The sequence below is a fragment of the Piliocolobus tephrosceles genome, chromosome 1 (assembly GCF_002776525.5).
Source record: "Piliocolobus tephrosceles isolate RC106 chromosome 1, ASM277652v3, whole genome shotgun sequence".
In the NCBI taxonomy this organism is placed as follows: domain Eukaryota; kingdom Metazoa; phylum Chordata; class Mammalia; order Primates; family Cercopithecidae; genus Piliocolobus; species Piliocolobus tephrosceles.
In genome coordinates this window covers 29,798,310-29,823,096 of record NC_045434.1, presented here as the reverse complement: position 1 = coordinate 29,823,096, position 24,787 = coordinate 29,798,310, and the positions used below count along the sequence as shown (strand labels likewise).

Genomic DNA, 24,787 nt, shown 5'->3' with positions numbered 1-24,787 from the left:
TCATAAATGTACTTTACATTTCCCACAAACTTTCTCTTTTAAATATGCCTCATTTCCATGTTTTCTGTGAAGTGGTGTATAACAGCTCATACTGTCAATATCCAAAATATTTCTCCCTCCTTTCTTTACATATCTGTTGGGTGCCTTATGGGGAGCTCAGAGGGACATACTTGGCCACAAAGAGAGAGAGAGTTCTGTCTTAAACAGCTTTTCCCCAGCGTCCCTATGTTGTCCAGTACAGTGCCAGGCTCATATGATGTACCCAGTAAATATTTGCCAATTTGAACTTGACATTATAAGTAATTTTATCATTTATTTCATTTCACTGTTTATTTTAGTGGTAAAGCGTATCTGGTGTCTTGATAGAATACTCTTACTTTCCAAGTTCTGAGGCCAGTCACGACCTCAAAGAAAGAAATAATCTTCAAGGCTTATTTACATCTATTCATCTGTTCATTCATGGAAAAATTATGTATGGGAAAAATGTAAAGTGGAAGGAAAGAGGAAAATGATACCTTTCTGCTGCTTTTCTGGTATGCAGAAAATTAATCATATAACTTTTTATTGAATTTGCCTCAAAGGGTTAAATGAGAAAAAGATTGCAAGGCCATCTAACACAGTGTCTGACACATAGTGAATGCTTCAAAAAGGTAGTTTGTTTATTTCTATGCAATAGACTACAACCAAGGATCTCACTCCTTTAGTTCTGCATCACCCACTGTCCTATTTTCTTGTCTTATCTTTTTCATTCAAGAATGATCTGTGTGTACTTTCTTTCTGAATCTGTAAGAGGGGTTCAATGTTTAGTTACATAGTAAAGTGCAGATAAGAACCTTGGGCAAGCATTTCCCCTAAATCTATTCTATGATTTAAGACACCTTGGGGAAGGTATATATGAGCTCCTACATTAACGGATGATGATTTTTATCTTTACCAAGTGACCCACAATTTGTTACTGGTGTAATGAGTTAAGAAAATAGCATACTTTTATGACTGTCATTTCACAGTCACTCAAATCAGAACTGGAATGTCACAAAAACAACTCCCTGTTAGCCCAGAGGAAAAAAAAAAGAAAGAAAGTAAAGGGGAAATTCAGATTAGTCACAAAGAAGTTCCCCCGCCTGCCTGCAAAAGTTGCAGCGTTAAAACTGAGAGAGTCCGCTTTGCTCTTTCAATCGCCTTTTATCTCTGGCCCTGGGACCTTTGCCTATTTTCTGATTGATAGGCTTTGTTTTGCCTTTACCTCCTCCTTTGTGGGGAAAACATCAGTTTTATCCCAGGTTCCCCTTTTCCATATCTTCATTTTCCCTCTACCCAGATTGTGAAGATGGAAAGGGTCCAACCCCTGGAAGAGAATGTGGGAAATGCAGCCAGGCCAAGATTCGAGAAGAACAAGCTATTGCTGGTGGCCTCTGTAATTCAGGGGCTGGGGCTGCTCCTGTGCTTCACCTACATCTGCCTGCACTTCTCTGCTCTTCAGGTAAGATGCACCACTGGGCGCTGTTTTCCCACCAGCTCGTGCTGATGGCAGCTGCAACAGCCGCAAACAGTCGCTTGGAAATAATCTTATGCCAAAAGTGTTGAGTTTTTTTTCCCCTCCCCACAGCAATCATAAAGTGTGGTTAAACGCCCTTCTGTCTCTCCTTTCCTTCCTTCTTTTCAGCAGTGGCAGTGGTAGGGCAGAGTAGAGGTAGGGCAGAGGCACAGCTTCTAGATCTTTTTCTTTTTCTTTGCACTGCAAGAATCCTGGTATCCCTTTATAAGCTGTCACTTTGAAGCTTTGAGTCACTGATATACCTGGTCTACCCATGATGATAGTAATGTGTTTGATCAGGCAATTAATATTAAAAGGAAATAAGAAAGAGACCAGTTCCACTTTCCCATAATATTCATAAACTCTATAGACCTGCAAGGTGATTTTCTTTTTAAAGAATGCTGAAGGTGTCAATATTAATAGGGGAGCAATGTGTATGTGCATGTGTGTATGCCTACGTGCTCACTCATTCACCCCAATGATTTAATCAGATATTGTTTCTCACAATCTATCTCTTCCGGTCATAACTTAAAGACATCATTTCATCTTTTTCCCACCTGATTAAATACATCACGTAGGAGGAGATTATCTTTCTAGTATTTTCCCCATGTAATTAAAATATTTCCATTTTTCCTTCACTTTATTCTTGTTCCGCACTTCTGTCTTTTGCATTATTTTTTCTTATTCACTAGTTCAGATATAAAAACATTATTAGGTATTTAAGGATGTTCTTCACTGCAGAAGATGCCACTGGAGAAAAATAAATCTATACTCTCCTCGTGTTCCTTTGTTGAGCTAGTCTGATAATCTTGTTTTCCAGCTGGTTGCTTTGGTTTAGAAATGTTTCTCCCCGATAAAGGTCAGGTAATACAAACTTTGATTTCTGATTGTCTTGTCTGAGATTAAGCACCTCCAATGAAACCAGAATGAGATGAGCAGTCTTGGCAAATGCCTGGGCTTGTTTCTGCCTACAGGAAATAGGGTTTTCAGGGCATGGAGGCTGGTAAGAGTGTGTGTGGTTATGATCACTGTACCACAGACGGTGCTTGTATCTCCAAATTCCAGAAGTGTAGCTGGTGTCACACTCAGGTCTGCAGACCAGTGAGCACAACAACATACTCATCCCCTCCTCATCACACCACACGGTTACGTCTTCTCGCAGAACTCTTTGGGTGAAATTAAAGTAGGTGATTCGGGGAGAGGGTGCGGGGGAAGAGTAAGGTGTCCGTGGCAGGATGCCCAAGACATCGACCGGATGCCCAAGACATCGACCGGAATTAGGCTCTTTTGAGAAGAAAACAAAGAGAGTAACCAAATATAGAACAGCTGAGTGCATTCACCAATCTGGGAGCCCTAAGAGTGCTTTTTCTAACAACCACAGTGTTACATATTTCCTTACGCCATGGGATGATAAAACACAGGACACATGGCTCCATTCAAGGCTAACTGATTGCACGAGGGCTCTGAGCAGGAGAGAGCAAAAGGTGAAACACAGTTGTACAGCTTGCTGGTGGTTGGGGTCACCTTGGACTATCAATATCCAGGAGATGTTGAGAAAAAGAGGGGGTCCTTTCCAACAAGTCATCCAGCAACTCTGGGACAGAAGGAAAGCTGTGGGAAGAAAAGCAGGGTGCTGGTTTCTAGGACACTAAACCTCATGGTGAGTGATCTCTAGGGGAGAATTAGCTTCTATAGTCCTGGCACAAAGACGGAAGCAAGACATAGGTGGTTTATTTGAGTTGTTTGCTTAAGAAACATGCTTCTGTCTACTCTGAATATAGATTTTTTTTTGCTCAGATATTTGAAATTCTTCACTTGATGTTAATTATAATTTTTTAATTTCTTATTAGCTAATGTAATTTCTTATATTGTTATAGGATCTGGGACAGCACAATGGGTCCTTATATTTAATCTTGTATTTATTATATACACTTCATTATGAGAAGGATAGCATAGATGGGTTGTGTGTGTTTTCCCTAGAACCTGATAGTTTACCAAACAATGTTGGTGGCAGTGGTAGCAGCAGTGTGTGTGTGTGTGTGTGTGTGTTTGTGTGTGTGTGTGTTGGAGAGAGAGAGAGAAACAGAGACAGAGAGATTGAGGGAGAACATTGTAGAGCAGCTGTTGAAAAAGAGACATAGACTAGTAGCCATTTAAAACTCGTCTACAATACTGTTTGGAATTTTGATTGAGGGATTGGGGGGCAGTGGCAGTGGTGGTGTTGGTAGTGGTGATGCAAGCCAAACCTCTATTTTATAAGACATAATGTTACAGTGATGTGTATTGGAGGTGAAATAGAGCTGAAATGCTCACCATTTACCTGGTTAAATTAGACCTCTTTTATTGCAAGAGAAAGGTTTTTGGGAAATAATTATGATTTTCCCCTTTATTTCTTAGATTTAATTTTTTAGCCTATAAAAAATTGCCTACATGAATGGCTCTATAAATACAGATATAGCTACCAAGCTCCATTTGGCTGTCAATTTTCCTTTCAATCAAGTTTATTTAGTAACCTCTGTTTTCTCATCACTGGATTAGGTCTATCTACAAACATGAAATGCAGAATATTTTGTTTTCAAGATGCCAGAAAAAATGTTAGACCCTACACTCCTCATCTAATTTACTTTCCTCTTTGGGCTTTGATTTTATCATCTGTATTATGAGAAAGTAGGATCAGATGATCAACAAGATGTCTTCCAGCTCAATATCTTATGAATATATAGTTTATATGTTCATAGAATGGATATAAGGATTTGAGAAATACAAAATGTGAGTTAATAGATTTTTGTGTTTAAGCTTGTGGATTTCCTGGCTCCTAAGAAGGGATTGAGAGGAAAATTTGCACATATATACTTTTCTATATTTAGGTTATATATTCTGTACATATCTAAATAACCTATTCTGGATTAGCAAAACACACTTTTTAGAAAAGGGAAAGAAGTGAATGCCCTGTAAGAATATTCATGACACAAGGTATATAATTCAATGCTTCTGTCACCAAAACCAATACACACTGTTTGGATATTACATTGGGACATCCACTTAAATTGTCAGGCTTCCAGTCTTGCTTAGAACTTCAGTTATGGAACAAAGGCAGAAAAGGCTGACCTATAAGGTGTGAGAAACCTCATTGAAACCATTGAAACTTGGCTCTTCCAAGATTCATATCACCTTTATCATCACCCTCAAAGATGTGAAGGCTTTTAGTCATTATTTTTTCAGCAATTCCTACTGTTAACGGCTTACATTTTTATCACTTTTTTTCAGCTGGGAAAAATAGAAGTGGAGATGCTTAGAAAAGTGGGTTGACCAGTTCTGTATCAGTGAGAGCTGGAATTAGAATTCAGTTTCTTAATGAAGTTTTGGGCTACAACTTGGACCTTTCTTTGTATCATTTAATAAGAGAAAGAGCAGTTTGCTGAAGAAAATCTTGTTTCAGATTAGCTTAATTTAAATATCTCCATGTAATTTAGCAAGCTTTTAGAAATTCTTTTTTAATGATAGACCTGCAAATAAGATAATTTCAAAGGCATTTGAATTTGCTTTATATAAGTAAATCTTTGAGAATTAAAACATAACATCCAAAGTTGACTTGGCTTGTCATAAGGCATTTTGAAGTTTCTAAAAGAGGCATTAAACATATAGAATCATTGAATTTGGGGGCAGGTATTAGATATAGTCTGTTTACAGATAAGAAAACAGAAACCTAGAGAGGGCAGGTGAACCATTCGTGATCACTTAGCTAGTTAATTCACCAGAAACTCCTGATTCCTACACTATGGTTCTTCCTATTATCAATGAAGCCATCCTTACATAGATTTTTTTTCCACTGAATGTTTACTCGTGCTAGGTACTGTTTGAGGCATTGGAGATATAACCATCCATTAGAGAAGATTTTGAACTATTTGCACTCACAGGCAAGATGCAGGGTGGGGACAAAAGAGTGACATGCTCAAGGGACAATGGGAAGATGAGAGGAGGGAGGGGCTGCCTTAGCCTTCTGGGGAGTCAGGAAAACCTGCAGTGGAAGATAATGCTTCAGCTAATACTAGAAGGAGGAGGATAAATTCTTTAAGCAGACAAGAGGATGGGAATCGGTGGGTAGGGGCGGGAGTCTTACTAGGCAAGAACAGCAAGTTTTCCTGAATAGCTCAAGTTGAGTATTCCTGTGGGAAAGTGGTGGAGATGAAGCTGAAAAGCTGGTGAGGTGGGAAGCAGTTTACAAAGGATCTTGTGAATCATGCTAAAGGAACACTCTTCATTCTCTCCTACGCCAAAAGAAATACAGGAAAAATTACCAACATTGTTAACTCTCCAAATTTTGCTTCTCTTGTGTGGTCTATATTTTGGCAAATATAGAAAGTGAGTCTAATCCGATCAGCACTAGGGGGCACCACAGTAAAAGTAACCATTCTCTTGTGTCTGAAGACAGCTGATCCTTTTTTCCTGAAGAGTTGATTAGAAAACTTCTCAGGCAGTCAGGGCTCATCCACATATAAGAGAATGAACAATATCGGGGGCAGCTAATATTATTCACTATTTGCACAGTGATGATATTTTCTAAATGAAGTGTTTAGATATATGTTTCGATCCAGGTACTCAAAATAGGACAGAATAATTTGGATGGAATGATGCTGGAAAATATTGCACGTTTATGAACATATAGATCCAAATACACACACACAGAGGAGAGTTGGGAAAAAAGCAGTAAGGCTCTAGGTATAGATCTAGGGATACAATCTCTCTGTTCTTCTTCTCTGACCTCAGTTGCTGGTTACTAGTACTGAGTAGACCCAGCCTTGTTTAGGGGCTGGCCACCTTGGCCTTCCACTTCTTCTTCTTCTTTTTTTTTTTTTTTTTTTAACATATATATACCAATTACTTCCCTCTCAAATGGCAGCTTCCCCCACTTCAGGGATTCTCCATTCATGGAAAACGAAAGTTAATCCTTTTGCATCATTTGGGTTAGAGGAGCTACATACAGTGTTGTTGTTACTATTTAATGAGGGAAAAATAACCCAGCTGAGTTATAAGTGGCAAGGTTTATGTCTCCCTAGTCACTAATGAAATACATGGTAGAGTTGGATTGAAACCGAATTTTCCAGCATCCTATGCTTTGTATATTTCATTTGTAGTCACCCATACTTTTGATAACCAATCTTTCAAACAAAGGCATTAAAACATTTGTTTATACAAAACTATAAGACATCAACTCAGATTTTGGAGGAGTTGTTGAAGTATAAAGGGAGTGCCCTGGGCCAGGAACCAGACTTTTTCAGTCCGGGCTTTCACCTCTTGACCCCAAGTAAATTTCTTGAAATTCCCTGGGCATCAGTTTAATCATTTCCAAGACTGGAATTTGGTTGTGGTGAGGATTAATTGATACACAGCTTTGTAAATGCTAAGATTATTATTATCGTTATTTACGAACATGCTTCCATAAACATACTGCTACTAAAATGTTGACTTTGTAGTATGTGTGGGCACACATACACACACACTGTAACTCAAATCTCAGAAAGCATATCATAGTTAAGGTTAGCCATAACTTCATGAACCTTGATTTCCCCAGTGTAATTTTTAGGATTAAAAAATCCACTTTGGAAGAGTCCTATTATTTTTAAACATAGATTTCTAATTAAGAGCTCTTGGGTGAATTAGAGAACAAAAGAAGAATGAAGGGGAGAATTTATGAGGTTATGAAGTATGATTAGGTCCAGTATCTGTTTGCATGTGGTTCAGAGATCTAAAATTACCTACTTAGAGCACATGGCTTAGGCTATTTCTGTTTCTTCTTATTTTGATATATTTCATCCAATTCTCCAATGACTTGGCTACCAAATAAGGCAGGAAATTAGATTTATAAGAGGCATATCATCTGGTTTGCTAAACTAGAAGCATTGGGGAATATTACTGGTATAACTAAATTTTTTTTCAGTAGACCTTTCATTCTGAAATGCACCTTAATTTTTATAAGTTTGCCTAGCTTGATAACATGCAAATGCTATTTAAGAACACTCCGGTACTGTGAGAGACTAAATTTCTGTTGTTATAATTTGGACAGAAAGATGGACAAACAGACCTGAGCTTTAATTCTTCTTATATTAATTTAATAAGAACTTGTGGTTAGAGAGCTTTCATTCCCAAAGTACTATATTGAACAGGTAGGGAAGTGAGGGCTCCAGTGAGTTTAAGTGGTATACCCTCAGGACTGGGCTCCCCAACAGGCAGCCAGACCTTCATCCTAGAAAGCCAGTGAAACAGTATCAAAGATCAGGATGGAATGACAATATTACAAAAATTATAAAGAACATCAAAACATGCATCAAAGGAAAGCATCTTAATGAGTTATAAAATAAGTTGTAAAACATGTATTTTACAGTTTTGCACACTCTATAAAAATACAGTTTTGCACACTCTATAAAAAATTCAAAACCATGAAGTAGTTTCTTAGGACTATTGGAACAAATTACTGCAAACTGGGTAAATTATAACAACAGAAATTTAGTCTCTCACAGTGCTGGAGAACAGAAATGTGAAATTCAGGTGTCAGAATGCCATGCTCCTCTGAAGACTCTAGAGAAGAATCCTTTCTTGCTTCTTTCTGGTTTCTGGTGGCTCCCAGCAATCCTCAGTGTTCTTTGGTTTGTAGCTGTATTGCTCCAAGCTCTGTCTCTATATTTACATGGCCTTCTTTCAAATGTGTATCTTGTGTGTCTTCTCCTTTTCTTCAAGGACACCAGTCATATTAGATTTAGGGCCTACCCTAATCCAGTTGACCTCATGTTAACTTAACTAATTACATCTACAAAGACCCTATTTCCAAATAAAGTCACATTCTGAGGTTCCACATGGACATGAAGTTTGGAGGGACACTATTCAAACTACTATAAAACGCTTATTCATATACTTATTCAGCAATGTTTGTGGAGCATCAGTTACCTGTCAGGCACTGAGGACACAAAGGTGAGCAAAATAGACATGGTCCTCCCTGCTCTCCCAGATTTTGCAACCCAGTGGGAAACAAGGCGGCTAAACAAGCAATAGCATATGATAAGCACTGGATAACCAAGGAGAGGACGGTTCTTCACTAAGAAGTTTCACAGAAAGCTGCCTACCAGCTTTAATACCTAGTATATCGATTGGGATTATAAAGTGAGCATACTTGCTTTCTGCATTAGGTACTTGGCTTCGCTTCCATTAATTAACAGGAGGGGTTTAGTTTAAAATGACACGGTCATCATTGTCACCACCATAATCCTCATCCCACTGCTATTCGGTGATGATGTTACCATTCGCCAGTCTCAGTTTGTATCAGAGCATAGGTTGAATATTATTTAGCCTCCCACAGATGAGGTGAAGAGCTTCACTGCATGTACAACACTAGGGATCATCTTTTTTTAACTTTTAGTTTAGGTTCAGGGGTACATGTGCAAGCTTGTTATACAGGTAAACTGTGTGTCATAGGGGTTTGGGGTACAGATTATTTCATCACTTGGGTAATAAGCATAGTACAGGAATAATCTTTTTGTTTGTTTTTTGAGATGGAGTCTTGCTCTGTCGCCCAGGCTGGAGTTTAGTGGCACGATCTCGGCTCACGGCAAGCTCCGCCTCCCGGGTTCACGCCATTCTAGTACTGGAATAATCTTAGTTGCTCATTTACTATCAGAGGGAGCCACTTGGGGAAAAAGAGTCCTGCTGCTTTTGTTACAGCAGAGGGGTCTATTGTGTTGAAAGTGATCTTCTGTTCAGAAGGTCTTCTTATCACTCAATCCTTTGAAATCTGTCTCGCTTTTGAATATTGTGATTCGCCTAATCTTTGAAATGGAAATTCTTCATTAGACAGTTTATTCCAATAATCTAAATTGAATGTAGACATTGAAATGAGAATATTAGAAGCTGAGGAAGGGAAAGAACATTCAAGCGAAGAACCCAGGTGTGCCTAGTCCCAGTGCGGTGTCTTGTTCACTCTACCAGGTTGCCTTCTCAAGACAATATTCCCTCCTTGTTATATAGCAAATTAGAAAAGGGAATGAGTGATTTCAAATAAAGAGATTGACTGCAATAATTCTGCTACTGTCTTTGTATTCGAGGATGAATGGACCAATTTCTTTTTTTTTTCTTCTCTACATTGAACTTTTATTATGACAATATACAACTGGTACTGTGCACCGTGTCTGAAAAGAGTTCTCATATAATTTGATTTGGTACTGGCATAAGAATAGACAGATCAACGTTTGGAATTTAGAATCCAAAACGAAACCTGCACATTTATGGTCAATTGATTTTCTTTCCTTTTTTTTTTTTTCTTTAACTTTTATTTTAAGTTTCAGGGTATATGTGCAGGATGTGCAGGTTTGTTACATAGGTAAATGTGTGCCATGATGGCTTGCTGCACAGATCAACCCATCTGTTGGGTATTAAGCCCAGCATCCATTAGCTATTTTTCCTGATGCTCTCCCTCCCCTTGCCCCTGCAACGGGCACCAGTGTGTGTTGTTTTCCCATGTGTGTTCTCATTGTTCAGCTCCCACTTATAAGTGAGAACACACAGTGTTTTTCTGTTCCTGTGTTAGTTTGCTGAGGATAATGGCTTCTAGATCCATCCATGTCCCTGCCAAGGACATGATCTTATTCCTTTTGATGGCTGCACAGTATTCCATTATATGGTGTATATGTACCACATTTTCTTTCTCCAATCTGTCATTGATGGGCATTTGGGTTGATTCCATGTCTTTGTTACTGTGAATAGTGCTGCAAGAAACGTATGTGTGCATGTATCTTTAGAATAGAATGAGTTATATTCCTTTGGGTATATAATGGAATTCCTTTGGGTATATAATCCCAGTAATGGAATTTCTGGGTCAAATGGTGTTTATGCTTTTAGATCTTTGGGGAATTGCCACACTGTCTTCCATAATGGTTGAACTAATTTACATTCCCACCAGCAGTGTAAAAGTGTTCCTTTTTCTCTCCAACCTCACCAGCATCTGTTGCTTCTTGACTTTAATAATGGCCCTTCTGACTAGAGTAGGCCAATTTCTAAAACATTGAGCAATGTATAGTGTTGACTACAGCCAATTTCAGATATTATGTGATCTGGTAGCTGATGAAGGTCCAGGTATGTTCTGAGGGGCTAAGTTCCACCTTAGTTCAACATTTATTTACTAAGTGCCATTATGTTTGAGACATGGTAGGAGGTATGGCAATGCAGTGGGTACCTTGCAAACCTACCCTTCTAGTTGCTTAGAGACTAAGCTGACCTGAGGATATTACAGTAGAGACTTACAAATCACTGAGGTGGGGACAGGAGTTCTCAGAAATGTTTTAGTAAATCCCTCTGTCAGTGTACTTTGAGTGCTTCCTCAGTTGTATGTGGGAAGGGAAACCAAGATATAAGAAAATCTTCCCTCTGACGATATGAAGAGTTGGTGCATTAGGTCGATCACATAATTTCATGTCACATGGATGCTTTTGGTTGATTTGATTGTTTATCTAAAGATAGGACTTTTCTCTCAGGAATCTGTCAGTTGCTAATTGTATTAGGGACAATAAAAGCACAGTTCATGCTCTCTCCGAAACAGAGAGGAGGGAGGCTTCTCTGTGGGGAAACTCACAGCCTTTACTTAGCAGACTTGATGAGAAGAGTGGAAGTGGTTAGAGAGAGAGAGGAGGCTATACACAGGATGTATAGTGGGGAGGAAGGTGGAGGTTAAGAGAGAGATGACCGGGAAAATATGCTGGCAGAGATGGTAAGGGTTGGGCATGGAGAAAAAGAAGGCTTTGAATGGTAGTTAAAATAGCTTTCCCTTGTGTTCATTAAATCCCAATAAACGCTTTATTCAACAAGGTTTTCAAAGCCACACATCTTTGTCTCTAAAAACATAACTTTTGGTATAAATCTTTCTGAATATGGGAAACTCCTTCACCAAAGAATCAGTTTTTCCCATTTTTCCTACTCCTCTCTCTAGGTGGAATTCTGAACTTCCTTGATCAGAAGTCAGGGCTCATCTTTTTGTAAGGGGTCTACTTCCACTGAAAATAGACCATGTCTGTCAGATGAGGATCTATCTTCTCAGTCTACTATGGTGGCTAAGTATGAAAAATTCTCCCTTCCTCTTCTGAGGCCCCTTGAGACACACCCTGAGAGCTTGTGAGGTCATGCTTTCATGATCTCTCAGATCTCCTCTGGTTGACATGAAGCCCAAGGTGCAGGGAGGAGAGGTTCATGTCCAGTGGTGGTGGTTTGGTGAACTGGGGAGTCCCCACCCCGGATCTGTTTCCCCACCACCCTCTACTAGCCCACATCCCACTGCCACCCTCCACCAAGACCTTGACATTGTGGCCTTGTACCAAGCGAGGAATGGCAAGGTCTACATAGTGAGTGCAGAGCCCACTTCCTGGTTTCATGCGTGGTGAGTATCATTTGCTCCTGCCACAAATACCCTTCACCAGGACAAATGTCAAATGAGTTTAAGGTGGACAGTCCCATGCCACATCCTAGTGAGTCAGAATTAGAGGTACACACTCTTCAAAGATGAGCTCTTGAAACAAGTGTCACTTTCTTGGGAACACAGCACAGGCTACTGAATAAATGCCAGATATCAGACACTTTCCACCTTTGTTCTTGGACAAGCCAGTGCTAAAAGCGCTGAAGGAGGCCAAGAAAGAACCTAATTCTAACTCTTCTTTGTTACACCTGCATGAGGAGCCTACTTTGTATTTGCCCATGGGCCTGCAGTTCCTTGCCAGGACAGTTTTACCTAACCAGAGCCAAGCTAATAATTTTGGCAACCTGAACTACATAGACAACCCTGCAACATTGGTTGAGGAGCTCTTTCTAGAGGAGGATTTCTAGATATTTTGATATATATCTGTGTATTTTGACAACTATTCAAAAATTAATATTTAATCGTATTCAGTATTGATGATGAAAATAATTCAAATTAATTTAGGACCCTCAAATAAATGCTTTTTTTGGTGTTCTTTACTCTTACGATAGTGTAGGATAAAGAGAAGGGATGTTATCATGAACTTGGGATTCAACTGAATTCAAATGAATACATGTTTATTCCTGAGCAAGTTCTTAACAGCGCTAATTTTTATTTTCCTATCTGTAAAACATGGGTCATTATTTTTTCTACATTATAATGTTATTTTGAGCAGCAAATGGGATAATACAGTTGAAACAGTGCATAGCACATTGTAAGTGCTCAGTAAGGTTTTATTTATTCTTTTCCTTTTTGTTTTTTGAGACAAGTTATCTCCGTCATGCAGTGGCATGATGGTGGCTCCCTGCCACCTCAATCTCCTGGGCTCGAGCGATCCTCCCACCTTAGCTTCCCAAGTAGCTGGGACCACAGGGGTGTACCACCATGTCCAGCTATTTTTTTAAAACTATTTTTGATTTTTTTTGTAGAGATGGGGTTTCACCATGTTGTCCAGGCTGGTCTTGTACCCCTGAGTGCAAGCAATCAGCCTGCTTTGACCTCCCAAAGTGCTGAGATTACAGGTGTGAGCCACCACACCAGGCCCTTTTTCTTGAATGCACAAAGGATGGTCTCATTTCTAGACCTTTCTTCTTACTATTAATAATTGTAGAATGTCTTTTGCTTATCTGGGTCGTCTCTGTCTTTCAAGGCCTAAGTCCAGGTCTTTCCTCCTTGTGCTGTCAAAGCCTACAATGATTTTTGTGTTCTTTGAAACCTTATGACTTATATTGCCTGTAGGTATTTACTAAAGGTTTTATGTGTACAGGGACAATTTTCCCAACTGGCATAGAAGTTCATCAGAAGTAAGGATTGTATGTTCTATCCCCTCATGTTCTATCCCCACCCAAGAGTTGAGTGTAATAATTGCTGCACAGCAAGTACTCAATAATTGCTGATACTATTTTTAACCAAACTACCAAATAATATGACAATCACATTATTCATTCAAGTACTGAATAACACCTACAGCAGAGAAAAAGTTTCTTGAGCACCAGCTTTCAGACAGACATGCTTTTTGCACAGGGTGTGGTTGAAGATAAATTCTCTGGATTTAGACTTTTGGAAGTTCATAGTTAACGGCAGTGATTTTTAAATCTGAACCTTGGTTATTTGTAAAAATGAAGATTCCTGGATCTACCCAGACCTTTTGAATTAGAGTCTTTGTGAATAATCTGACCATCTGCACTTAAAACAACAACAACAACAAAAACAACAGCAACAACATATTTTGGTAGTGATTCTAATGCACAAATTTAGAGTTTAAGAACCACTGGGCTGGTAACCTTCCTGTTGCGTTATCAGCTGCTACAGACATGACATTTGTACATTACATTATTCAGTCATTTGGCCAAATAGCCCATATTTGCCAAGTGGGTACTTGATTGTTCCTATTTTTTTCTTTTTTTTGCTTCACTTATGGGAGCCCTCAAACCCAAGAAGGAAGCCTGGAGTGTGGGGTCTCCCTTTTCTTTCTCATGATGAGGTCATTGCCAGTCATCTGTATGGCAACTTCTTCTTTTCTCTAAGATTGCTATTAAAGTGGACACAAGGAATAGAATATTAAAATCTTCATAGAATGCTTTTCTTACTTCAAATTTGCATGGGAGAAAAATAGTACTTGTGTGGTATAATAAAAGTTATACTGAAATTGAAGGGCGTGCATCAAATCTCTTCACTTCTGTGAGCCTTGATTGCTTCATATGCAAAATATAATGTTCAACTAGAGTATGACTTCTTTTGCATTTTTTTCGTGCTTCAAAGACCATTACATTCAAAATTCAGGGATATGCTTCAAATCTGGCATGGATACTTATGAGCATTTACATTTCATCCTTGAGTATGGTGTGGACTCTTCAGACCTTCCAGATTGAAGAAGCTTTATTCTATAGACTGTGCTTAGATGGAAGCCCCCTGGCCCTTTGATATAGAAAATATCAGAAATAGCCGGGCGCGGTGGCTCAAGCCTGTAATCCCAGCACTTTGGGAGGCCGAGACGGGCGGATCACGAGGTCAGGAGATCGAGACCATCCTGGCTAACACAGTGAAACCCCATCTCTACTAAAAACACAAAAAACTAGCTGGGCAAGGTGGCGGTGCCTGTAGTCCCAGCTACTCAGGAGGCTGAGGCAGGAGAATGGCGTGAACCCAGGAAGCGGAGCTTGCAGTGAGCTGAGATCCGGCCACTGCACTCCAGCCTGGGAGATAGAGCGAGACTCCGTCTCAAAAAAAAAAAAAAAAAAAAGAAAAGAAAATATCAGAAATATAGAAAACAGAAAGTTTTCTTTGAGCATGTGGAGAAGATCTGGGGATTTTGCTTTTCTTGATACACAAAATACTAAGTCTGTGTGTGTGGGTAGACCAAATGTCTTCTGATTGTTTTCTGTCAGCCTTTCTCATGAAACCCAAATTCTTTCGTATTGTTTCTCTGAGGTACAGAGAGTCAGAGCACTGATATGATAACTTTGTTAGTCTTTGTTTTCTTCTTTAATCCATTCCTTTGTTCTGTTTTCATATATTAAGTTGATATGATATTATGTCGAATAAATTATGAACATGACATGGATATTATTTTCCACGTGCATCCAAGAATAATTGCTGATGTTTATTAATTTCTTGCAATGTTTCATGCCAGATCCTGATCACTGACATATATTATTTCATTCAAACTTTACAACTCTCTGATATACAGATTTTTACTATCTCCATTTTACAGATTAAGAAACAAAATCAGAGAGATAAGTGCAGTTTTCCCAAGGTCACACAGCTAAGTAGTCTTGAGTAGAGGAGATAAGACTTGTATTCACTAGCAGTATAATAAGTCAATAGAGTGTTTTTTTAATATTGGGGTTAACTGTCAGTTGTACATTCTGTGGGTTTTGACAAATGTATGTAATGACATGTATTCACCATTACAGAATCATACAGGATACTTTCACTACCCTAAAAATACCCTGCGCTGTACCTGTTTATTACTCCCCCACTCCTAACCCCTGACACCCAATGATCTTTTTAATCTCCATAGTTTTGTTTTTTCCAGAATGTCATATAGTTAGGTCATTCAGTACATACTGTTTTCAGATTGGCTTCTCTTGTATAATAATATGCATTTAAGATTCCTCCATGTCTTTTCACAGCTTGATAGTTCATTTATTTTTAGTGCTGAATAATGTTCCATTGTATGGTTGTATCAGTTTATTTATCCATTCACCTACAGAAGGACATTTTGGCTGCTTCCAAGTTTTGACAATTATGAACAAAGCTTCTATAAACTTCTGTGTGAATGAGTGACTTTAAATACTTGTATGGGAATACAGAAACTGAAACTCAAGGATTTGATTTAGGCCTTGAAGATGGTAAGATTTTCATGGGCAGAGAGGGATCTCGGCTCACTGCAACCTCTGTCTCCTGGGTTCAAGCGATTCTTGTGCTTCAGCCTCCCCAGTAGCTAAGAGTACGGGTGCATGCCACCACGCCTTACTAATCTTTGTATTTTTTGTAGAGATAGGCTTTTGCCATGTTGGCCAGTCTGGTCTCAAACTCCTGATCTCATGTGATCTGCCTGCCTCGGCCTCCCAAAGTGCTGGGATTACAAGTGTGAGCCACTGCACCTGGCCTACTTTTTTTAAACGCTTACCATGTACCATGTGCTGGCAAAATTCTGGATGCTTTAAGTTATCCTATCTAAACTTGGTGTTCATCTTCTGGAAAGTTCCACCAACAGTATTATGTCTTATTTTCACATGTATAAAGGCTAAAGCTAAGAAATGCTATAACTTTTCCAAATTCAAAGAACCAGAAAAGTCACAGTTTGAACTAAATCTGACTCCAAAATCTATGCTCTTTGTGCCATCCTACCAGGCTGCCTACCCAAGTGCAAGGAGATCAGAACAAATAGCTAGATAGACATTAGACACAGAAAGGATATATGTGGCACTAAGGCTTGACAATGAGGTTGGAGCCAGACTCTTCAGCACTTTGACTTGGACACTGTGGGGGTGTCTCTGAGTACTGGGGTAGTCAGCATGAGGTCATCAGTTATGGAGGATGAGGGAGAAGATGGTTGGAAGACCAATGAACAAGAGGAAGGATTATCTTCTTCTACCTCACAACATTGCCTAAACTTGATGATATCAATGGTAGTAAGAGACTTCTGAGGATATGCAAACTTCCACCCCTACGTGACCTTCAGGAGAAGGAACAGGATGCCTGAGTCTGGAGTTTCAGTAGATCAGCTTCCTCCAGGTTGATCTACTGGAAGTCTAGACTCCAACACGGAGGAAGTCACATGTGCTTTACTCACTCACTGCCTGTCAGCATCATGGTCTCAGAGAATGTTTGGTCACCACCACCCTTACTTCATCAGGGCACTTCAAAAAGTTGGAACATTCCTTAAGTTGCAGATTATTTTTGGAGATCTTTGCAAAGTCAGTCAAAATAATCAAATCACAAGGGCTTTTAGATCAGGGAGTGAAAGTAAATTTGGGAATGAGGAAGCTTTAGGTTTTTTTCTTTTTTATTAAATCAAAGTCACAACTTTTAAAATCTAAATCATGGAAAGCTAGTGCTGAAAGGAATGCCCCTGATCTTCTAGTGACTTTTAAAGATGAGAAACTGCCATCTAAGGAGATTATGAAACTTAAGTTGGCACAGTGCCTGCCTGCCTGGCGTTAGCACTCTGTCGCTGCACGCTGAGTCCTGTGCTATTGTGCTACTCCACAGACAGCTTCTTTCTGACATTTAGCACGTGGCAATTCATGCTGGCACTAACTAGCCCAGAGAGCAGTGGAAACATTTCTTTACCCAGGGAACTATGGTGGTAGAGTAATTTGCTGTCTGACAGGTTTTCTTCCAGAGCATTGCCCTTAAGCACGAAGGACACTAATTAGCCATGATGCCATGAACAGTACACAGAAGCGGGAGAGCTAAAGACTTCTGCTTCTACCCAAGTCAGTGCCTCTCTCCATGTGCTCAGCACATTGAACTCACATTGTTCCTGCAGCCTAGTCCCTGGCAGGACTCAGAATGGCTCTGCATTCTTCCTATGCTGCCTGTTGGTTTTAGCTTGGTAAGGCTTGTGATTATGCTTATAACAGAAGTAGGGAATTCCTCGTCTGTGTGGACAGGTGCCAGTGGAATATGCTTGACTAAAGCTACTAGTGTGCCAGGAGAGTGGGAAACAGGAATTCCACTACCCAGGGCATAAAAACAAATCTGTCTCCTCATTTTTGATTAGGACGTCATGCCAAAATAACCTTGTGGGAAGAGCCGTTGTTCTTGGCAGGCATAATAGATGTTTTTTTTTGAGATGGAGTCTCACTCTGTCGCTCAGGCTGAAGAGCAGTGGTGCGATCTTGGCTCACTGCAACCTGTGCCTCCCAGGTTTCAGGGATTCTCCTGCCTCAGCTTCCCAAGTAGCTGGGATTATAGGCACATGCCACCATGCCTGGATAATATTTTTTTTTTTTTTTTATTTTTTTTTTTTAGTAGAGACAGGGTTTCAGCGTGTTGGCCAGGCTGGTCTTGAACTCCTGATCTCAGCTGATCCACCCACCTTGGCCTCCCAAAGTGCTGGGATTACAGGCATGAGCCACCATGCCCAGCAGATATTTTTTTCTGTTTTCTTTTTTAGTAGGTAATACAAACATATGGCACAACATTTTTTAAAAAATTAGACCATGAAAAGGAAAGGTCAATCCTACTCCTGACCTCAGGCTTCCAATTTTTTTCTCCAGGGACAACATTTGCAACTAGTGTCTTGTGTATTCTTTCAGATACATTAATATACTGTATATCCTTACAATGCCCATACAGGTGTTATTATTATTATTTAACACAAATATACTTTATGTATAATTCTGTCCATCCCCCCACTTTTTTTTTTACTTAACAGATCTTGGAGTTGGCTCCATATTGAGCTTCTTTGTTCTTTTAACTACAAAAGTACTATAAACTTTTTATCTATCAGGTTTCCTCTCTTCACTGTTTCACTTCTCTTTTTGCAATGAGTACTGACTTAATTCAAGTTAGGTTTTGTAAGCTGTTGAAGAGAAAGATCCAATGTTTAAAAAAGCTACACCAAATATATTGAGATCTGATGGATTGGGACAGTTTTTATTGCCTTTGTCTCCTGAAAATAGGATGCTTTTACTCCTGCATTAAAGTGAAAGACCAAATATGCAGGAAGCTTCCAGAACTCACTCCCAGTGCATTCTGGGAGTCTGTGGCCATGATGAACACAGCATTCTCCATGAGGGAATCTCTACGACTGAATGGGTTTCTTAACACTATGACTATAGTGCTACGTTATCCAAAATGGGAAACCGGGGCACAGTGAGACAAAACAGTATACCAAAGAAGAGTTTGGCAGAGATGTGGACAGATCTCAGACACTTGCATGAAAGAGCACAATAGTCCTAATTTATCTTAAGAGATGTTATGGAAAAGCAAGGGGGCAGGTGGAAGTCTAGGTCCAATATTCATAGAAAAAGTCAGGGCCGGGCATGGCAGCTCACGCCTGTAATTCCAGCACTTTGGGAGGTTGGGTGAGAGGATTGCTTGAGGTCAGGAGTTTGAGACCAGCCTGGGCCATACACAAAACCCCATCTCCACCCCTACCCCCAAAACTCCAAAAAACAAAAATTAGTCAGGTGTGGTGGTACATGTCTATAGTCCCAGCTACTCAGGAGACTGAGGTGGGAGGGTCACTGAGCCCAGGGAGGTCAAGGCTGCAGTGAGCCATGATTGTGTCACTGCACTCCAGTCTGGGTGTCAGAATGAGACCCTGACTCAAAAAAAAAAAAAAAAAAGGAAGTGTTTGGTGTTTTTTTTTTTTTGTTTTTTGTTTTTTTTTACAGGCTACTTCATTTCTGCTTCGCTGTTCCTTTGAATATGACTTGCGAATTTCATTTGTTCATGTTTTTTTCCTAAAAATAGATCTTTCTTCCTCCCTCAGGTATCACATCAGTATCCTCGAATTCAAAGTATCAAAGTACAATTTACCGGTAAGTGTTGTCAGAAGTTTAATTGATTCATATTTTTGAAAGAATCTTCTCTTCAGTCTCTTAATTTCCTCTAGAACACAAGGTCTCTCCTTTTCCTTAGGGAAGGAATTAAATTTCAGTTAAATCCCAGAATTGTTGTAGCCTGCATATTATTTTCATTAGGGATACAGGTGTATAAAGAGAAAAGGGGATTAATTATTCATCAAATATGTGTTTATGTTCCTCATTTAATCCTCCACGGAAACTTCTGGGTAGAAATTATTTCCATTTCTTAGTTAGGGAAACTAAGGCTTTACTTCTTACAAGTCCGTCTGACTGTAAGACACATTATTACCTGCTAATTGTATTCTGGGGCAAGAGTTTACCTTAATGAAAGTTGGGGGAAGCCCTTGATAGAATAAAAACTTTGACTCCAGAGAGAGGATTGTTTGGGTCCGTGATTAACGCTAGCATAACCCCTAGTGGTTTCCACATGAATATTCATTTTTTAGTTAAGTTCTCCTGAGCCTGAGGGAAGGGGAGTATTTCTTGCCCTCCATCAGTGGTCCCCATTTTCAGTTCAAAGTATGTCCCTCTGCACTGGTACAAAGCAAGAACTACTGAATTGTGACTAGCAGTGGGGACCTGTTCTTTTGCTTAACGAAGAAACATGGACCAGAACAGGGTGTGTCCAAGATGTGGTTGCTTGGCTAGTCAGGATTTTAGTGCTAATATGGAAATAAAAGAAGTTCAGGCTTTTTGGCTTGCACTTGGGATGGCCCTGCACAAAACAACTTAATCTGTCACTGCCTCCTACTCCTCTTCCTCCTTTTCTTTCTCCTCTGGCAGTGACTCTTCCCAAAGTACCTTCCGGGAAAAACTAGCAATAGGAGGTAGAGAAGAGAAACAAGTATGTGCCCTTGAGCTCTTCCACCTGCAGCTTTGAGAGGCCACCCTGAATCCACAGATATGCTGTGCACAGCTGCATTATTAAGCTTAAGCGACTGCTAACAAAGGCTGCTAGTAACTGCTGTGGATGGGTCCAATGTCTGGGGCATGTGGACAATTTGCATTTCATGGTCAGATGACAGAAAGACAACAGTTGAAAACAATTGCTTTGAGTCAAGCTTCAGAGTATGGGTAGCATACAGGGCTAAGGCATGGGGCACTACTGCCACCCTTTGCCCATAGTTCAACCACTGAGCAAGAAAGGAGGCACTGAAGTGGCCAATCCATCCCTGTTCTGAAAAATTAGGGAAACCCTGAAGCCACCTGTCCTGCCATAGGTGCTTTGTGACAATTTCTGTAATCTCTCAGCTCCTGAATCTCAGCCCCATCTGAGACTCTCTTGGCCACTAGTGTTAGCATTGCCCCTTCTTCCATTCCACAGGTAAAGTAGTTTCCACCCCGCAGGTAGAAACACAGTGCTCTCCTGCTTTTACTCTTTTCTTTTTCTTTTCTTTTCTTTTCTTTTCTTTCCTTTTCTTTTCTTTTCCCCCTCCCCTCCCCTCCCCTCCCCTTCCCTTCCCTTCCCTTCCTTTCCTTTCCTTCTCTTTTCTTTCTCACCGAGTCTTACTCTGTTACCCAAGCTGGAGTGCAGTGGCACGATCTCAGCTCACTGCTTTTAATTTTTGACAATCTCTCCCTATCACTTTCTCTTCATCTGATTGCAGATGTACTAGAAGGTTGTTACCCAATTCTATGCTTAGGAATTAATTAACATTTTTCCCCCCTATCTTTCCTAGAATATAAGAAGGAGGAGGGTTTCATCCTCACTTCACAAAAGGAGGATGAAATCATGAAGGTGCAGAACAACTCAGTTATCATCAACTGTGATGGGTTTTATCTCATCTCCCTGAAGGGCTACTTCTCCCAGGAAGTCAACATCAGCCTTCATTACCAGAAGGATGAGGAGCCCCTCTTCCAACTGAAGAAGGTCAGGTCTGTCAACTCCTTGATGGTGGCTTCTCTGACTTACAAAGACAAAGTCTACTTGAATGTGACCACTGACAATACCTCCCTGGATGACTTCCATGTGAATGGTGGAGAACTGATTCTTATCCATCAAAATCCTGGTGAATTCTGCGTCCTCTGAGGGGCTGAGGGCAACGTCTAAAACCAGGCACCAGCATGAACACCAAGTTGGGGGTGGACAGGACATGGATTCTTCATTGCAAGTGAAGGAGCCTCCCAGCTCAGCCACGTGGGATATGACAAGAAGCAGATCCCAGCCCTCCGCCCCCACCCCTCAGGGATATTTAAAACTTATTTTATATACCGCTTAATCTTATTTATCCTTATATTTTCTAAATTGCCTAGCCCTCACACCCCAAGATTGCCTTGAGCCTACTAGGCACCTTTGTGAGAAAGAAAAAATAGATGCCTCTTCTTCAAGACGCATTGTTTCTATTGGTCAGGCAATTGTCATAATAAACTTAAGTCACTGAAAACGGTACCTGACTACCATTTGCTGGAAGTTTGACATGTGTGTGGCATTATCAAAATGAAGAGGAGCAAGGAGTGAAGGAGGGGGATTATGAATCTGCCAAAGGTGGTATGAACCAACCCCTGGAAGCCAAAGCGGCCTCTCCAAGGTTGAATTGGTTTCAGTTTGTATATTGCCTAAATTTAAACTTTTTCGTTTGGTGGGGGTTCAAAAGAAGAATCAGCTTGTGAAAAATCAGGACTTGAAGAGAGCCGTCTAAGAAATACCACAAGCTTTTTTTCTTTACCATTTTGCTTTCCCAGTCTCCAAACATAATTAATAGAAATTTCCCTTCAAAGAACTGTCCAGGGATGTGATGCTGTGAAGAATCTAATCAGTGACTTAAGAGAGATTTTCTTCTATACAGGGAGAGTGAGCTAACTTATTGTGAAGGGTTAGCTTTACTGTACAGGATAGCAGGGAACTGGACATCTCAGGGTAAAAGTCAGTACAGATTTTAATAGTCTGGGGAGGAAAACACATTCTTTGCCACAGACAGGCAAAGCAACACATGCTCATCTTCCTGCCTATGCTGAGATACACACTCAGCTCCATGTCTTTTGCACACATACACATTGCTGGTTTCAAGAAATGAGGTGATCCTATTATCAAATTCAATTTGATGTCAAATAGCACTAAGAAGTTATTGTGCCTTGTGAAAAATAATGATCTCTGTCTAGAAATACCATAGACCACATATAGTCTCACATTGATAACTGAAACTAGAAGGGTCTATAATCAGCCAATGCCAGGGCTTCAATGGAATAGGATCCCCTTATGTTTAGTTGAAATGTCCCCTTGACTTGATATAATGTGTTATGCTTATGACGCGGTGGATAATCTGATTTTTCATGTCAACTTTCCAGATGATTTGTAACTTCTCTGTGCCAAAACTTTTACAAACATAAATTTTTGAGATATATATTTTTAAATTGTAGCAAATGTTTCCCTGACATTTTAAATAGAGGATACAACATATCACAGAATCTTTCTGGATGATTCTGTGTTATCAAGGACTTGTACTGTGCTACAATCATCTCTAGAATCTCCAGAAAGGTGGAGGGCTGTTCGCCCTTACACTAAATGGTCTCAGTTGGATTTCTTCCCCCCTGTTTTCTATTTCCTCTTAAGTATATCTTCAACTATATTCCTATCCCTCTATTTTAATCTGTTATGAAGGAAGGTAAATAAAATGCTAAATAGAAGAAATTGCATGTAAGGTAAGAGGAATCAAGTTCTTCGTGACTGCCAGGGCACTCCCAGAATTATAATCATAGCTAAGTATTTATGGAGGGCCTACTGTGGACCAGGCACTGGGCTAAATACTTACATTTACAAGAATCATTCTGAGACAGATATTCAGTGATATCTGGCTTCACTACTCAGAAGATTGTGTGTGTGTGTGTGTGTGTGTGTGTGTGTGGTTCACTTTTTGTTATTGACAATGTTCCACAAAATTGCAGTTACTCAGTGAGTTATATCCAACAAAGTAAATGTTTATGACTATAGGTAATATTTAAGAAAATATCTGGTTCCTTTTTTAAGTTTGGAATTTTTGTCTGTATTTCTCGTGGATGTGCAGTGCACATGCCAGGCCTAAATATAATTGTCGTGTGCGTTGTTTGTGCTTGATGTCATGGTCCCCTCTTATAGGTGCTCACTCCCTTTGGGTGCACCTGGCCGGCTCTTCCCATGCTGGCCTCTTCAACCACACAGGGATATTTCTGCTATGCACCAGCCTCACTCTACCTTCCTTCCATCAAAAATATGTGTTGTGTGTCTCAGTCCTTTCAAGTCGTGTCCTTCACAGGGAGAATTACCCTTCTATATACATGGCAGAGTTTTGTGGAAAGAGAATTGAATGAAAAGTCACAAGATCAGAATTTTAAATTTGACTTTGTCACTAACTAGCCAAGTAATCTGGGGAAAGTCATGTCCCATTTCTGGGTCTTGCTTTTCTTTCTGTTAAATGAGAGGAATGTTAAATATCTAACAGTTTAGAATCTTATGCTTACAGTGTTAGCTGTGAATGCACATATTAAATGTCTATGTTCTTGTTGCTATGAGTTAAGGAGTGTAACCTTCTCCTTTACTATGTTGAATGTATTTTTTTTCCGGACAAGCTTAGATCTTCCCTCAGACATCTTTGTGAGTCCTTCAAGAGCAGTTATCAATTGTTACTTAGAGATTTTCTATTTAGAAAATGCTTAAGGGATTCCAATCCCGATCCAAATCATAATTTGTTCTTAAGTATACTGGGCAGGTCCCCTATTTTAAGCCATAATTTTGTATTTAGTGCTTTCCTGGCTCTCAGAGAGTATTAATATTGATATTAATAATATAGTTAATAGTAATATTGCTATTTACATGGAAACAAATAAAAGATCTCAGAATTCACTACTGGTTAGAGTGTTGGAGTGTTCATTTATCCTTCTCTTCTCCATGTTCTGATTAGCTCAGCCTCTGAAAAGGGGAGGATGGGGCAAGCTTTCCGGTTTCCTACTTGCCTCCAGTTTTAGCCATCAGAGACACATCTGAGGGATGGTTGAGGTGGCAGAGCTCATCTTTGTTTTTGAAAAGATGCTCACTGGAAGTCCTTAGAGTCCCTTTTCATAGTTCAAGAGACTGATTTAAATAGAGTTCTACCAAGTATTGTTTTTCCTTTCCTCAGAACCTCATTTCTAACCCTGGATGATTTCTTATGTCCTCTCTCCTTAGTAGTAATTACATCTGCTGTCTCAATAAGAGGTCACAACTATTAATGGGTTTGTGTAACATAGTCTGGCCACAGTGATCTC

General features: G+C 39.8%; 1 protein-coding gene across 3 annotated transcripts; it reads left to right on the top strand.

Annotated features, from left to right (window-relative positions):
- Positions 1 to 1,172: 1,172 nt before the first annotated feature.
- Positions 1,173 to 24,389, top strand: TNFSF4 (TNF superfamily member 4). 3 transcript variants are annotated; one of them, XM_023207177.2, is made up of 3 exons: positions 1,173 to 1,480; positions 19,477 to 19,525; positions 21,250 to 24,389. In XM_023207177.2, the coding sequence occupies exons 1-3, from the start codon at positions 1,328 to 1,330 to the stop codon at positions 21,597 to 21,599; spliced, it is 552 nt and encodes a 183-aa protein (XP_023062945.1). In that variant the 5' UTR covers positions 1,173 to 1,327; the 3' UTR covers positions 21,600 to 24,389. The 3 variants fall into 3 exon arrangements, with proteins under 3 accessions (XP_023062945.1, XP_023062946.1, XP_023062947.1); XM_023207178.1 differs by lacking the exon at positions 1,173 to 1,480 and adding an exon at positions 2,882 to 3,194; XM_023207179.1 differs by lacking the exon at positions 1,173 to 1,480 and adding an exon at positions 15,809 to 15,877.
- The last annotated feature ends 398 nt before the right edge of the window (positions 24,390 to 24,787 follow it).